Raw genomic sequence first — 15,402 nt, forward strand, 5'->3', positions numbered from 1 at the left:
ATGCACAACTATGACAGAGTTCAAAATTTGTCTACCTGGAACGAAGCCATTCTATTGTTCAACAATAATATCCAGAAGCACCAAGAGCATCCTAGAAGAGAGGACCTTAGAAATGATCTTATGAAGAGAATTTCATAAACTTATAGGCCTAAATTGGTCCAGAGAATCAAAACCCAACTTTTTTGGAATTAGGTAGAGAAAGGTAGAATTAATCTTTGTCAACATGCTTTTAGCCCCAAATAATTCTTTGATAGCACAACAAACATCTTTCCCAACCAGATTCCACTCATTCTAAAAAAAGAACATAGGAAATCCATATAGGCCAAGAGATTTATCCCCACCTAAGGAGCAAACAACTTGATAAATTTCCTTATCATTAGGAATGGATCCCAAAATCTTGTTTTGATCTCTGGTAACCAAAGGGGGAATGAAACTAAGGATTTTCTCTTGGTTAAGAAGATTAATATTAGGATCAACAGTCATAAGGGAAGTGGAGAAAGAAACCAGTTCTTCCAAAATATCCTTTTCCTCAGTAATTTTCTTATCACCTATCTTTAGATTAGAGATGCGAGTTTTAGCCCTATGCTTCATTGTAGAAAGGTGAAAGAACCTAGTATCTCTATCCCCTTCCTTCAACCATACAAGTCTTGACCTTTGCTTCCAATAGATTTCCTCCTTAGTGACAATATCATGATACTTAGCTAGTTTATCATTTTCTTCTCTAACTAGATCAGGAGTATACCCTTCCTTTTGTATCTTATCCTGGATAATTTTCAACTCTTCCTTAATTTTAGGTTTGATCTCAAAAATGTTCCCAAAACATCTTTTATTCTAGATCTTAGCCTCCTTAACATTTTTGAGTTTAATAGCCACTTTATAAAGAGAAGTCCCTTCAGCTTCAACATTCCACCATTCCTCCAAATTACTTTTAAAATGTAGGTGTCGCATCCACATTTTTTCAAATCTGAATGGATAGTTTTTCTTAGAATATGGCTTAACAATAGTAAAAATCAAAGGAAAATGGTCTGAATGTATTTTCTAAGAAGCTTCCAATTTACAAACAAAATCATTGGTCCAATCTGGAGAAATCAAGGCTCTATCCAAACAAGCTTGAATACATTCATTGATGATCCTTTTATTAGTCCAAGTGAACTCTATACCATGGAGATCCATATCCATAAGCCCTTCATTATTAATAAATTCCATTAAATCCAACCTCCCATCAAGCTGACTAACATTTCCTCCTTTTTTCTCTTGATCATAAAGGGGAACATTATAATCACCCATAAAGATCCATCTACCATTTTTTTCTTTGCTCTTAATATTAGATAGAGTTTTCCAAACTTTTTTCCTAGAATTCTTAGTATTAGGGGCATACATGCTGACTAAGAACCACTCAGAGTCCTAGCATAAGTTAGTCATTTCAACCACCATGAAGTGCTTACTTTCATTTATAACAAGACCAGAGAATAGGGATTTTTCCAAAGTATTAGAGTTCCTCCTAAATCCCCTTCCAAACTACTTGCCTTAAAACAATATTCCTTGAAAGAATTGATCTTTTCAGCTCTTTCATTTTCCATCTTTTTTTCTTGAAGCAGAAAGATATTTGGTTTTTGCTACCTAAAAAAGTTACAAACAATATCCAATTTATGATTACTATTCATCCCCTAATATTCCAAGTAATGATTTTCATGATTTTTTTTTTGTGGTAAAATCTAGAATAGTTGCTTGTCTTCCATTAGCAATATTCTATAAGCTTTCAATTTCTCTTGTTTTCCTTGAAGATTTTCTTCTCAATTTTTTTGGTGTCCCCACATTTGGTTTAACTTTAATCTTTTGCTCCACCTTAGAGTTTTGCTCCAGTTTAATGCTTCAGGTCTCAATTCTCTTAGGAATTGAGGAATTTTTCTTCTCGGTCTTTTTCTTCTGGCTCTGTTTCTATTTTAGGTCCAACTTTTCTAGGTTTTTCTGCTCTGGTTCTGACTCATTCCAAAAAAGAATTAAGTCATTACATAAAGGTGTTTCAAGAGATTAGGATTCGATATTCTGAATCTTAGTAGCATGGACTTCCCCACTCTGCTGAATCTTAGAAGTGTGGTCTTCCCCATTTTGTACTTCCTCCAACAACAAATAATGGTCTTCCCCATTTTGCATTTCCTCCAAAATCAAATGTCTACTTCTCACTTCCATGATTTCTCCTTCTCTATTTCCTCCTGTTCAACAAAATCCTCCCATTTAATAACATTCTTTGGTATATAACAATTTGTTTCATCAAATCAAGCAAGTGGTTTTCTTGCCAGATAAAACAAGACCTTAATCCTTCTTTTTAGAATTCAAAGAATTCTTTTTTCCATTCTCAAAACCAGTTCCAGGGTTTACCTTATTTCCTTTTTCATTCTAACCATTAGTTTTTGGTCTCCATTCTTTCTTCTAAGTCTTTTCCTCCTTCTCCTTGTCCTCTTTAACAACCTTAGTTTGATTTTTTCTTTTGGTTGGACAATTTTTTACCTTGGGACCCTATTTTTTACAAGCAAAACAAGTATTTGGAAGATCCTCATAAGTTACTTCTTGAGTCATTTTTCCTGGTTTTGAAAATAATTCCGCTTTATCAGGGAGGTTGTTTAGGTTAGCCACTTTCACATATAACCTAGTACTATTCAATTTTGATTTGGCAACCGTAGCTTGATCAACAACTATAAGTTCCCCAAAAGATCCTGCTAATCCCTTGAAAATGTCTTCATGCCAATATTCTAAAGGGAGGCCCAACAGTCTCACCCAGATCAGAGTAGTTAAGAAGAAAGCATAAGATAAATCCATATTTGGCTCCCATTTCTTAACTGTGAGGGTGCTTTTTCCAAACATCCATGGTCCTCCACATAGAACCATATTCATATCCTCCTTACATTTGAAAACAAAAGACATGAATCTGTCCACTTTAGGGACTATATCAACTTGACTCAAGATCACCCACTTCCATTTCAACATATTTTTTAAGCTATCAATATCTGGTCTAGCCCCCAAGAATTTTCCAACCATAGTATATTCCATAGAAGTAACAAAAAAATCAATAATCTGATCGGGAATGTAGATTTGAAACTCACCTTTTTTCCAATAATATTTTGACGTTACTAGAAGGAAAGAAGATTTTCCTAAAGTTTCCTTCCAAATAACAAGACCCATGCCCTTTGATCTTCTGATTTGTTCTGCCAATTTTTTGCTTTACTATATCAAGAAACCTCCTCATTTAGAATATTAGCTTGACCAAGATCCTAACAAACCATGTGAAGTCTAGGTGAAAGACTCGAAAGGGAATTTTGGAACCCACAAGTCCCCAAATCATCCACCTTTGCATGCTTTGCCTGGGAATCTATGTTGCAGCCACTTGTCCCACTTGGATCCATGCCCCCTGCAAGATTCTCCCCTTCCATATTCTCACCCATCCATGCGCCAACCAATTCAAAAATGTTGAGCTTCATCTCCCACCTTTGTTACTAGTTTTGGTATTGAGTTTTTTATTATGTTTTGGGCTTTAAGGTTGGAGCTGTCAAAATTATTTAGGATGTTTGTATAGTAGTTTCAAAGGGGGAGATTGTTGATCTCATATTGTTTTGACTAATGAGTTTCTATACAATTCAGTTACTTAGTTCATACTGGGAATAAGTAACATATGCCAAGAATAACATATAAGATAGTGCATGTTGAGTAAATAGTGAGTGCCGAGTCATGCAGATGCCGAGTAGATAGTGTGTGCCAAGTGATTCAAATGATAAGCAAGTAGTGCATGTCGAGTCACTTAGATGTTGAGTGACAAAATTGAAGTTATAGTTAGTGTCGAGGACCAAGGACATCAAAACCTGAGTAATACAATTTTGACATAGTTGTTTGTATTGGCACAAACTACTATGTAAACCATTGTGAGCTAACTTAAGTATTGTTTTATGATTTATGTTGATAAGGACAAATCTTAATTGTGAATCCTTATGCATGCCATGCATCCAATCAAAAAAAGAGAAAGTTTAAATGGAAGTATGGGTGAATCACTACCATTGATTCATACCTAACACTGAGGTCTTGTTAAGGAAGATGAACCCAAAACTTTAAAGATATAGGAAAAAGGAATGCTAAGTTGAATTGAAGAGAGTTTTTATGTGCAAATAGAGCATTCATGGTGATTAAGGTGTTATAAATTGAGTTACATTGTAGAACCAGTTAGAAGGAGAACAAAGGAAAGGAAATAGAGGATAATAGAGGTACATCTTATTTGAAAGGATCAAGTACACATCAGTTTAGAGGTGATCTAACATCAAGCAATAGAGTGCTAACTACAAGATCATTGCTGAGACATTTTAACAAGTGAATTAGTTAAATCTCTTAACAAAGTAGTCCTAATAGGCTCTTGTAAATCCTTTAATAGGGTGCTTAGTTCATTTTAAGTTAAAGTCCTCTTACCAGGCACACTTTTAGTAGGGTGTTCTAAATCCTTAATAGGGTAAGATCTAACAATCTTGTAAGCCTTTAACATGGTAGACCTTTCACAGGGTAGATCATGTTTCATGGTCAAACATTGTAACCTTCATTGGATATAATTTATTACTACAGTACTAAAGATTTGTGGGTGTCATCCCCACCCTAGTTTTACCTTCTCCTTAGAGGGTTTCTGGGCAATCAAATATCTTGTGTCATATATGTGTTTAATATTTATTTTCATGCTATGAATGTATATGCTTAATTTGGTATTTTAGTTTATATGCATAGACTATTAGATGGATGTGTGGTGAATAGTTTTAGAGGTCGAAAGTTTTTAGTGCTGATTCACCCCCCCACCCCCTCTCAGAGTTTACTTTCCTATTGCATTTTTGGAATAGTAGATAATTCTACTATTGGTGAGATACAAGAACTAGTCTCAAGACATCTAATAGAGGGAAATAACAAGACATAAACCAAGTGATGCAGTGATCAAGATACAAGGTCAGTAGAAGAAGAAAATAGAGACAAGACCGAGTGTTGATGTTCATCACACTCACTATAGCTAGCATTACTGAGAAACATTATACTAACAAAGAAATTGCTGAAGAAGAAAGAGAGGTCACTTATCAAGCTTGTAACATTGGATAAGGTTATAATGCTTCTAAAATGTGAGACTGATAACATAACATTTGAGCAAATGCAAATATTTCAAGACTTATGGCTAGAAAGTTGAGACAGGAAGAGTTAAGAAGAGAACACCAACAAAAACATGTACTTCAAGAAATAAAAGATATTTTTGTTGATGTATAAGATATTAAGGATGTTGATGAGAAAGTTCCTATCATAGACCAATTAGTTCATACTGTTGAGAAGATCAATAGTGAGGATATAGATGCAAATGAGAAATTATTACTCTAGTCTAAGAAAATGTTTGAGAAGCAAGTTTTGGAGAAAGTGTCAATCGAAATAGCTATAACGAAAGTTGAACTTTCTAACCTTGTAAATAATATAGGAGTAGTGAAGAATATTCAAATTTTGTATAAGACATTGTACAATGTCCCAAGATTCACACAAGATATTCATGATCAGATTGATAAATTGTAGTTAGATATGAAGTCTACAAGACATTCTTTGAGCATGGATGCAAGTCCAAGCTCTATCCATTTTAACATACTGATTTTTTCTCAAGGGAGATTGGATGAATTAAAAGCCACATATGGTAGAATGAGAGCTAAATTGATTTCCATTTAGTCAATGTTGATACCTCCTTTGGAGGTGAGATGGAGAGAGTTACCATTTGCAAAGGAGATAATAAACTAAGATCCTGATCTCTCTATTGCAAAAAGCCTAGTTGACCTAGCTGCTCAACTAGAGATTAAAATTTTAGTTTTGGATACTATTAGAACAAGTTGAGATAATACACTTTCCATGGTTATAGAGATTCACAAACCATTTTTGGACAAATTTGGTTTGACCTCTTCACCCTAGCAACCATAAGTGATAAAAACAAGGGGGAATGTATATATGTATGGGGGAACATGTCATAACTTAAAGGATAATGTATGAAGATGAATATTAAAGGTATGAATCCTTAATTTTTTTGTATTGGATACTCATTTTTAAAGTCATATATATATGTTAAACATATTAAAGTCTTTATGAAGACCAAGTTATAGTCTAAGGGGGAGTACTATTTTTAGTTTAGATGTAATGTAATGTAGTAACAAAGTGTTTTTGCCACTAATGTCAAAGGGGGAGATTGTTGATCCCTACAACTTGTTTATTAGTTTCAAACACTTTGTCATTTACATGGTAGAGCTAGTTGGTGATCACTACGACTGAGCCATCCTACTAAGGTTGAGCAATGCATTTAGACTTATTCATATTTTATTCAAGGCCAAGTAGTTGTTATTGTTGAGAAATTCTATGAGTGCTGAGTACTTCTATGTATGACGAGTGCAATAAAATATAGTATATGTTGAGCTATACAAAAGTTAGTTCATGCTAAGTTATATAGTGAGTGTTGAGCATTTAGAAATTGAGAGACAACATGAAGATTAGTCATAACTAAGTGTCAAATTGTTCATGTCCTGAGCAAGCCAATATTAACATATTTTTTTGGAATTGCACAAACACCAAGGTAAATAATTTTTGGCCAAATTAATGCATGTTTTTATGACTGAGGAGTAATTTAAAGAGATGATTATGCATTTTGGTATGGATCATTAATCCCTATGCAAGGTGTTTAACCAATTAAAATAATGGAAGGTTTAAGTGGCACAATGGAGAAATCTAAATCATTGATCTTGATCTAGAACCTTCTCCAACTAGTTATAAAAGAAGGATCCAAATCCTAGTTTTATGATGATGAGAGTGCATGTGCAAGAAGGAAAGTTTGGATGTGTGAAGCTGGGTCTAGAGGTGAAACAAGGAAGAGCGATCGAGTAGAGAAGTGAAGTGCAGAATGAAGTTATATTAGATTAGTGAAAGGATCAAAATTTGGAAAGAGGAGATCTATAATAAAGCATTAGAGTGTTAACCGAAGGATTAGGTACTAATACATCTTTTAGCAGAGAGAATCAAGGTAAATATTTTAGTAGAATGGTCTTGACAGGCCTATGTAAATATCTTAACATAGTGCATACTTTATTTTAAGTTTCAAATCCTTTAATCAAGGTAGATTGAATGAGTCTTGTAACTCTTAATAGGGAAGACCCTATTGAGCTGTCGTTTTGCACGATGCTTAATGAAAGGAATCCTTTCGAACTCCTCTCTTGAAAGTTAATCTTGGGGATCAACTCGAAGGTTTTAGGCGATCTTCCAACCTACTGGAATCTGCTTAGTTAAAGACAAATGTGTTTGTTCATGAGGAGGCCTTTACTGGTTCGAACCAATTTCTAATCAAATGATCAATCTACTTGTTGTTTCAAAATTAACCACAAAAGAGATATATTTTTGGTATTTTCTATTTTTTGAATGAATGCAATCTATCAATGCAACTATATGAATTCCTAAATTAACCAAGGGTTAGCAAAGTAAATAACAAGATCTTTAAAGAAAATAATGTGAAAGTAAAATCCTAATGGACATAAGCTACAAAAACAACAGATCTGCTAGTTAAGCTTTCGAAGAAATTGGTAGGTAACCAATGAAAGTAGGAGCAACGCTTCCTTGATTCCACTAATGCAATCGTTGACGGGAAATGCAGTAACTGTATGATGTTTCATTCTTCATGAAATTGCAAGGCCATGGAAGGTGCACTCATGTGAGAGAAAAGTTATGTAGGCACAATTTGGTGATTTCTTCTCAAGCTAGATATGTCTGCGGAATTTGTCAAATTGTAGCAAACACTAGAATAAAAAGATTGCACAACCAAAACTAAACAATAAAATTTTGGCTCAATCACAATTCCATGAACATACATTCACAAAAAATATGACACATTTAGGCAAGAATCACTACACTCCAAATGCGAACACCAAAAGCATGTATTATTGCAAAATAACGATGACCTTGATTACATATTACAATCTCGTATTTATTAAAAATCCTCTCCTCAATTTGTGTTGAGAGTGAGAGATATCTTCATGCAATCATATGCTTCTAATTTTTGATAAAAGAAACTAATTATACACAAACTGACTATCTAATTAGTGCTTAGTAGGACTGCATCCATATTTATATCATCAATTGGATGCATGAGCCTTTACATGTCTTAAAGCAAAGAATACATGAAAAAATGAGAAAGAGAGAGACTTCAATTGATGTAGGAGCATTTGGAAATGCCAAAAATAGGAGCTCCATCATCATTGGGAATTTGTTAGAATGCATTTTTAGTGCATGCAAAGCTCTAATTTTGGAAATAGTAGTTGACTGTTGGTGCACCTCTAGAGAAGCATACCTTGGAAGAAACACACCTAGCACACTAGTGCACCAACACACCTCTAAATTCTTCAAAATCTTCCAAAAAATTAAAAAAGCGTAGTAGCACACCTTGGAAGCTCAATTTGCCAAAAAATCAAAGTTCTCAGTTTTGAAAATAGTTTTTAGGTTTTACCCAAATGGGGTTTTAGATCACTTTAGTGTACTTTTTCCCACCCTTTTGATGATTTATACCTTCTTTATAGCCAAAAACTTTCCTACATTTGAACTCCTACTTCTTCTATCTGAAATCCTAAAGAACCCATGTTGAATCTTGTCATTAATATTTGCATAAGATGAAGAACCTATTCTAGTTATATGTCCAATCTCTATATCTTTGATCTTTTTCTTCTCTCCAACTTCCCTATCCTTCCCAGTGAGAGATTAGGTGATCTAGATGATCCAAAATGATTAAATGTTTGAAACTTTTCACAAGATTTTCTAGGGATTTTTAGCTGGCTTTTTTAGAGGTCTTCTGCTCAAAATTTCAATTTTAAACTTTCATTGGTCCCTAAAATTAGGTAGCCGAAGGGTCGCTATTTTAGGGACTGGAATTAGATATTTAGTTTTTCTGTCTAACAATGTAAACGATTTTGAAATCCAAGCTCTAAGTCAAAAGTTATGACCTTGACAAGTTAAGGATGCCATTTTCACCTACAAAAAGAAGAAAACATTAGTTTGGAGAGATGGAAATCAATTAATCCAATCCCTAACACTGACTCGAAAAAAACCCAAAAAACCTAACTATTCATAAAACACCAAAAAACCTAAAATAACCTTGGAATGCAAAAATGGTGCACCAACCACACCTAACAGGTGTGCTTGGTGCACCTTTATAGTATGACTAATTACTAATATATTAGTGCACCCTTTTTCAGATTGAGCACAAAGGATGGGCATTATTTAGGGGTGCACAGTAGTGCACCTAATTAAGACTGCTACTGTACACCATTAAATGGTGTTTTGTTTGTCTCTTTTTTTTATGCTTTGGGGTTTTCCTAAGAAAAATAAGATGTGCATTTGATTTATATTTTTGCAGGTAGGGGGAGATCGGAGATAGAGGTGTGATGCACACCTTTGGAGATGTAGTGTTGCAATGCCTAAGCTCGAAGAAGAAAACAAGAACAAGTGGGAAAAAGGAGAAGGGTTGTTTGCACCACTAGGTGGTGCTCACTTGCATAGCTGCGCAGGTGTGCATCATCTAGGGGTGATGCCCTTTTATAAATGGTTTGGCACACTAGCACACCTAATTAGGTACACTGGTGCACCTTTCTTCTTGCAAAAAATGTCTTCTCCCTCCAAAAATTTGATTTTCAGAATCTAGGTTTTCAAAATAGTTCCCGAATTTGACCAAAGACACTAAAAAATTGGCACCCCGGACTAGGGCTCCAAAATGTCAAAAAAATAAAGTAGGGGGTCCCCATTTCTAGGTGAAATGGGGCATGTGTTGTAAAACCACAATAGACCCCTAATAGGGTAGACCATTTGACGTGATCAAAATTGTAGCCCTAATAGATAAACTTTATTGCTGTGGTAGTGAAGATTTGTGGGTGTCATCCCCACCGTAGTTTTACCTTCACCTTGGAGGGTTTCTGGGTTACCAAATCATTATGTTACGTGTTGATCATTTACTTTCATGTTTATGATTGTGATCAATAGATTAGATCTAATACATCATTGCAATATATATTTATGTGATTCATGTATTTGTAGATATAAGGGTTAGTGGTGATAGATATCAACACAATAAGTGTTTGAAAGGACAAAAGTTTTATAGATCCCAATTCGCACCCCCCCCCCCCCCCCCCCCCCCCCTCTCTCACCTCTTAGTATCTTTCTTTCCCAATAGACTTCCAACAATACGTTCAAATGAAGGTGGGAAGAGCTTATTTATAAAGTTTCAAAGGCAAGTTAGCTAAATACAATATTGATCTTGCAATATCTTTTCTTAATTCTATTTTCATCTAATTTTGGATGTAGGAGGGTGCATGGACTAGACTATCACCTTTCAAATAGGGGTTGACTAGCTCACCCTCAACTCCCCAAGAAGATATTTTTTTTTGATAAAATTTTAAGGGAATTTAGGGACATTTGAATGTGGTTCTTTAAAGTTGGCATACAAATTAGAAAGGAAAAATAGAGAACTAAAAATATGAGAGAGAGAGAGAGAGAGAGAGAGAGAGAGAGAGAGAGAGAGAGAGAGAGAGAGAGAGAGAGAGAGAGGTTTGGGATTCATTATTAAAGGATATGAATATATTAGAAGAGAGAGAAAAGTCTACCACGGGTTCAAAAACACTACAATTATAAAGGAGATAAAATGATCTACAAAATATGATAAAAATATTTATAAGACATAATTTTTAATATTAACTTTCATTTATTTCTATAAATTTTTTAAATTTATTTAAAGTCTTATTATATTCCAAGATCCTTTTATTAGAAAGTAAAGTCCACCCACACAACGAGAGTGGGTTGTGAATCTTTTGTGAGAACATTAAACTTATATCCAACTTCAATAACCAAAACAATGAAGCATAACAAGATATAAACCATTCAAAGTGACATAATGATTTGTTAACTAGGGAAGCACTTGATCATGGAGAAAATCTTGGTGGGGATGGATGCCACAAGATACTATACTATTATAAAAGTTCCTTGTGAAAGGATATGACCGTGTTAGGAGCCAAGTACAATGCAATTAACTGTACAATAGTCCCTATTAAAGGGTGAATACCTATTAGGAGACTTTGAACCCTTGTTAGAAGGTTCAAACCACATTAAAGGCTCGTAGGAAGACAACTGGACTTACTATTCAAACCACTTTAGTAAAAAATGAAGAGTAGTTCTTTAGGATAACAAACCCAATAAGTTTAATTAACTAATATTGTAACTTAATTGCCAATACAATTCCTTTGAATCCCAAATCCAACACCCAATTCCATCTTTGTTCAACTCTGATCATTTGCATCCTTTGATTACCATACACAACAACCACACTCATATCCAAGGAAAACATCTTTCCTTTATACCCTATCCAATTGATTAACTAGGTCATCCTATTAAGGCTTTCCCAATATACACTTGATTACATATGACCACTCTAAGGCATATACAATAATGTTTCCACACGTTACAATATAATTAACACATTATTCAATAAGGATCAACAAGTTTCACTAGCACGACTAACTGCCAGTAAAGCATACTGCACATTTTACTTGCATGACCTCTCAAGAATAATCTTCAAGATATGCTATCTTGAACGTAACATCATGAACATGTCTTTAAACACTATCTAAGCTCACACACCTTGATTCCACTTTGCTGATGAGATACAATCAAACTACCAAAAACTACCTTTGACATAATTTCTTGCACACTGGTCTGCTACCAATCTTTACCTAATGAACCATAACTCATCCAATACTTAATAAAAATTATGCGAGCATAGCTATAGCATCTAAAATCAACTATGAACATGATCCTAAACTCGGAAAACTTAATCCATTGTGTGCCAACTTCGTTGCCAATAAACCTCTACGATGTACAAAATCCCTGTCTATGATGAACTCAAACATATATGTTGCCATCAATGACAAACCTATCATCAATACTCATCAACATATCCAAGTGCTAACTAGACATGTATACCTAACACCTTCATCAATATGGAAGAGCTGTAAGAGAGAAATATGAACAAGAGGTGTGATCCTAAACATTGATGGTCAAAAAAAAAAAGATTAATTTGAAAGCACAATTATATAAATTTTTATTTATTCAATCATAATAATCTATTTTTAAAAAATATAAGAAATAAATTTATTTACAAGTAAATCACAAGCCTAGATATAGAATCTAAATAAAATGAATTAAATAAATCAAATTATCATAATACTTGAATTCTAAAGAATAATATAAAACAAGTATATTTATAAATTATATATAAAATACTAATTAGTTTTATTATTTTAAAATTATACTTGATTGCACCTACATTAAAAGTTAATGACATATTGAAATTGAATTTTTATAGAGATAAATACTGGCTCTATTTTTTTTTTCATAAAAATTCCAAAACAACTATTTCAAACACAATTAGGAATTATTGGCAGGATAGGAATGATAAGATTATTCTTCACTCAATAGAGGACATGAAAAGGCCACCAGAAAGAGTACAAAGTGTATGTGACATCATCAACACTGATTAAAAGCATACTTGAAAGAAACCATTGTTTACATAGAAAGAGTACGTGACAGTTAGAGAGAATTTTCGTTAAGAGAAAGGACAGAACATTCCAGCATTAGTTTGAGCTGCTCTGTACAAATCAGAGAATAATGTTTCGGTGTAGTGGAAGAGTTGTTGAATTGAATGGAAACATATCCATTAAACACAAACCAAACTCACGAAGAATGCCTATATATATATAGAGTGAATAGCATGTTGGTCATTGTACAAAAGGAGAATTTCAGCATCATCATCATCATCTGCTGAAAATGGTGAAATACAATACTTTTATGATCAGCAGCACAATTGGGAGGAATTTGTGTGTATTTATGCTTATGATGGCAGTCTGTGCTGTGGGTCATCCCTATGGCTTAAGCCCAAGTTTCTATGAACATTCTTGTCCAAATGCCTTGTCCATTGTCAAGTCCGCGGTAGAGAAGGCTGTTGAGAAAGAGGCTCGCATGGCTGCTTCTTTACTTCGCCTTCATTTCCATGACTGTTTTGTTCAGGTACAAATATATGTAACAATTTAATATTTAATATTTATTATGACTTTTGAATTTGATTGTGTACTGTATTTTCCATTAATATTTTAGTCCACCCATGGAATAAAGAACTGCAATCAGAATCATTGATTTATATAGAAATATCACTGGCACATTGCTAAAGGTTTAGAATTTTAGATATTATAAATTGTTCGTTTCTGATAAAGATAGAAAAAAGGAATTGAAAGAATCTATTTTTAAATAAAAGTCAAGAAATAGAATCAGAAAGATTTAACATTAACAGAATAAGTACGATGCAGTATTTCGAGCCACTGACAGCCTGGCATTCCAAATTGTTTGTTACTTTGAACTTTTAAGTGTCCTAAATAACAAACAACATAAATGTAAGATTGTTTTCTAGATGTCCCAAAAAATATGCTTGAGCTCTTTTTACAAATAGTGCCAACTGAGTGTTCTGGTTCAAAATTCAAATACATCTTCCCAATATTGTGTTTGTGCTTGACAGGGTTGTGATGGTTCAGTGTTGTTAGATGACACTACAACATTCAAGGGAGAAAAGACAGCAGTGCCCAATAACAATTCCATAAGAGGGTTTGATGTGGTGGATCAAATTAAATCAGAGTTGGAAAAAGAGTGCCCAGGGGTTGTGTCTTGTGCTGATATCCTTGCCATTGCAGCAAGGGATTCAGTTGTTCTGGTTATACACTTTCTCTTACATTGTCAAATACTTATATTGATTGCATTACAACTGCATGTCACTGACTTTAATACTTCATTTAATTGAATTTCTCTATTATACTAATGCATTTCTTTGCTGCGCTGTTATTCAATGGTGGAGAGAGCAGAGTGGAGGGCCAGAGTGGAGTGTAGTGCTAGGAAGAAGGGATTCAAGAAGTGCAAGTTTGAGTGGAGCCAATCAAAATATTCCTGCCCCAAACTCAACTCTGCAGACCCTTATTACCAAATTTAAACTCAAAGGTCTCGACCAGTTAGATTTGGTTGCACTTTCAGGTACTGAATTATGGACTATGAATTGACCTTTCAATTTTGGTTAATGAATCAATGAGGTTATAAATGGAATATCTTATTTCTATTTAAATTTAGTGATAGTATTTAAACAAGATTTAATGACAAGAACATTATCTATTAATTTCAGATTCGTACAATTCATTTCTAATATCAAATTTTGTTTTTGGATTTGATTGTGTATGTTTTTTAGCATCAACTTTTCAGATTACATTCTATGATCCATCATCAGGTCACACTCCGTAACGTGATGATGGATCATGAAACCTGATGATGGATCACCGAGTGTGATTTGGAATATTGATGTTCAAAAACATACACAATCGAATCCAAAAACCAAATTTGATATAAGAATAACATCACCATAACTTAATCATCATTACATGAAAATACCAACACTGAATGTTACTAGATTCTCCTGCCTTTTATATGTTTTCTAGACAATCCTTATTAATAAACTTTTATGCATTTCCACTGAATCTGAAATGAATCAAGAGAGGTTTAACAATATGTCTGATACATTCATGGGCAGGTGGGCACACCATTGGTCACTCTAGATGCACAAGCTTCAGGCAAAGGCTTTATGGGAAACCAAATCTGATAATGGAGCAAAGTTATTCAACAGATTTGAAATCACAATGCCCAAGATCTGGAGGAGACAATATCTTGTCGACCTTAGATGTTGGTAGCCCTACTAAATTTGACAGTCACTACTTCCAAAACTTGGAAAACTTCAAGGGGCTATTGATCTCTGATGAGGAGCTCTATGCAAATCAAAAGGACTCTCCAAATTATCTGACTAAAGCAGTTGTGAGTGCATATGCTAAGAATGAGAAGATGTTCTTTGAGCAATTTGCAAAATCTATGGTGAAGATGGGGAACATCAAGCCCTTAGTTGGATATAGAGGAGAGGTTAGAAAGAAATGTGGTCACATGAACTAAAAATAAGGCTGGGCAGACAAATAAAGCCAAAATTATTTGATTAATATAGTTATTTGGTTAATATCACCTCCTTACTTTGGAGGCTTTGAAGAATCCATATTTATAATATGATAATTGCTCAAATCTATTTATTCACTATGTACTCTATTTTATAATTCTTCTGATTTTTTGTTTTATAAAATATTATTATTTAAAGTTTACTTTAAAATCTTGAGTTATTTCATTTGAAATAAATTTTTGTTTATAATTATTTTATAAACTGTACAATTAGTTAATATTATAAATGACTGATTCACTTTAAATATAAAATTATAT

The 15,402-nt window shown here is 33.8% G+C and overlaps 1 protein-coding gene across 1 annotated transcript; it reads left to right on the plus strand.

Annotated features, from left to right (window-relative positions):
- Positions 1 to 12,882: 12,882 nt before the first annotated feature.
- Positions 12,883 to 15,087, plus strand: LOC149549458 (peroxidase 49-like). The gene is made up of 4 exons (XM_089794318.1): positions 12,883 to 13,122; positions 13,625 to 13,816; positions 13,965 to 14,130; positions 14,678 to 15,087. Exons 1-4 carry the CDS (start codon positions 12,883 to 12,885, stop codon positions 15,085 to 15,087), a joined length of 1,008 nt encoding a protein of 335 aa, XP_089650444.1.
- The last annotated feature ends 315 nt before the right edge of the window (positions 15,088 to 15,402 follow it).

Source organism: Cupressus sempervirens, chromosome 7, assembly GCF_028749045.1.
Source record: "Cupressus sempervirens isolate cs-2001-9-10 chromosome 7, ASM2874904v1, whole genome shotgun sequence".
NCBI classification, from domain to species: Eukaryota; Viridiplantae; Streptophyta; class Pinopsida; order Cupressales; family Cupressaceae; genus Cupressus; species Cupressus sempervirens.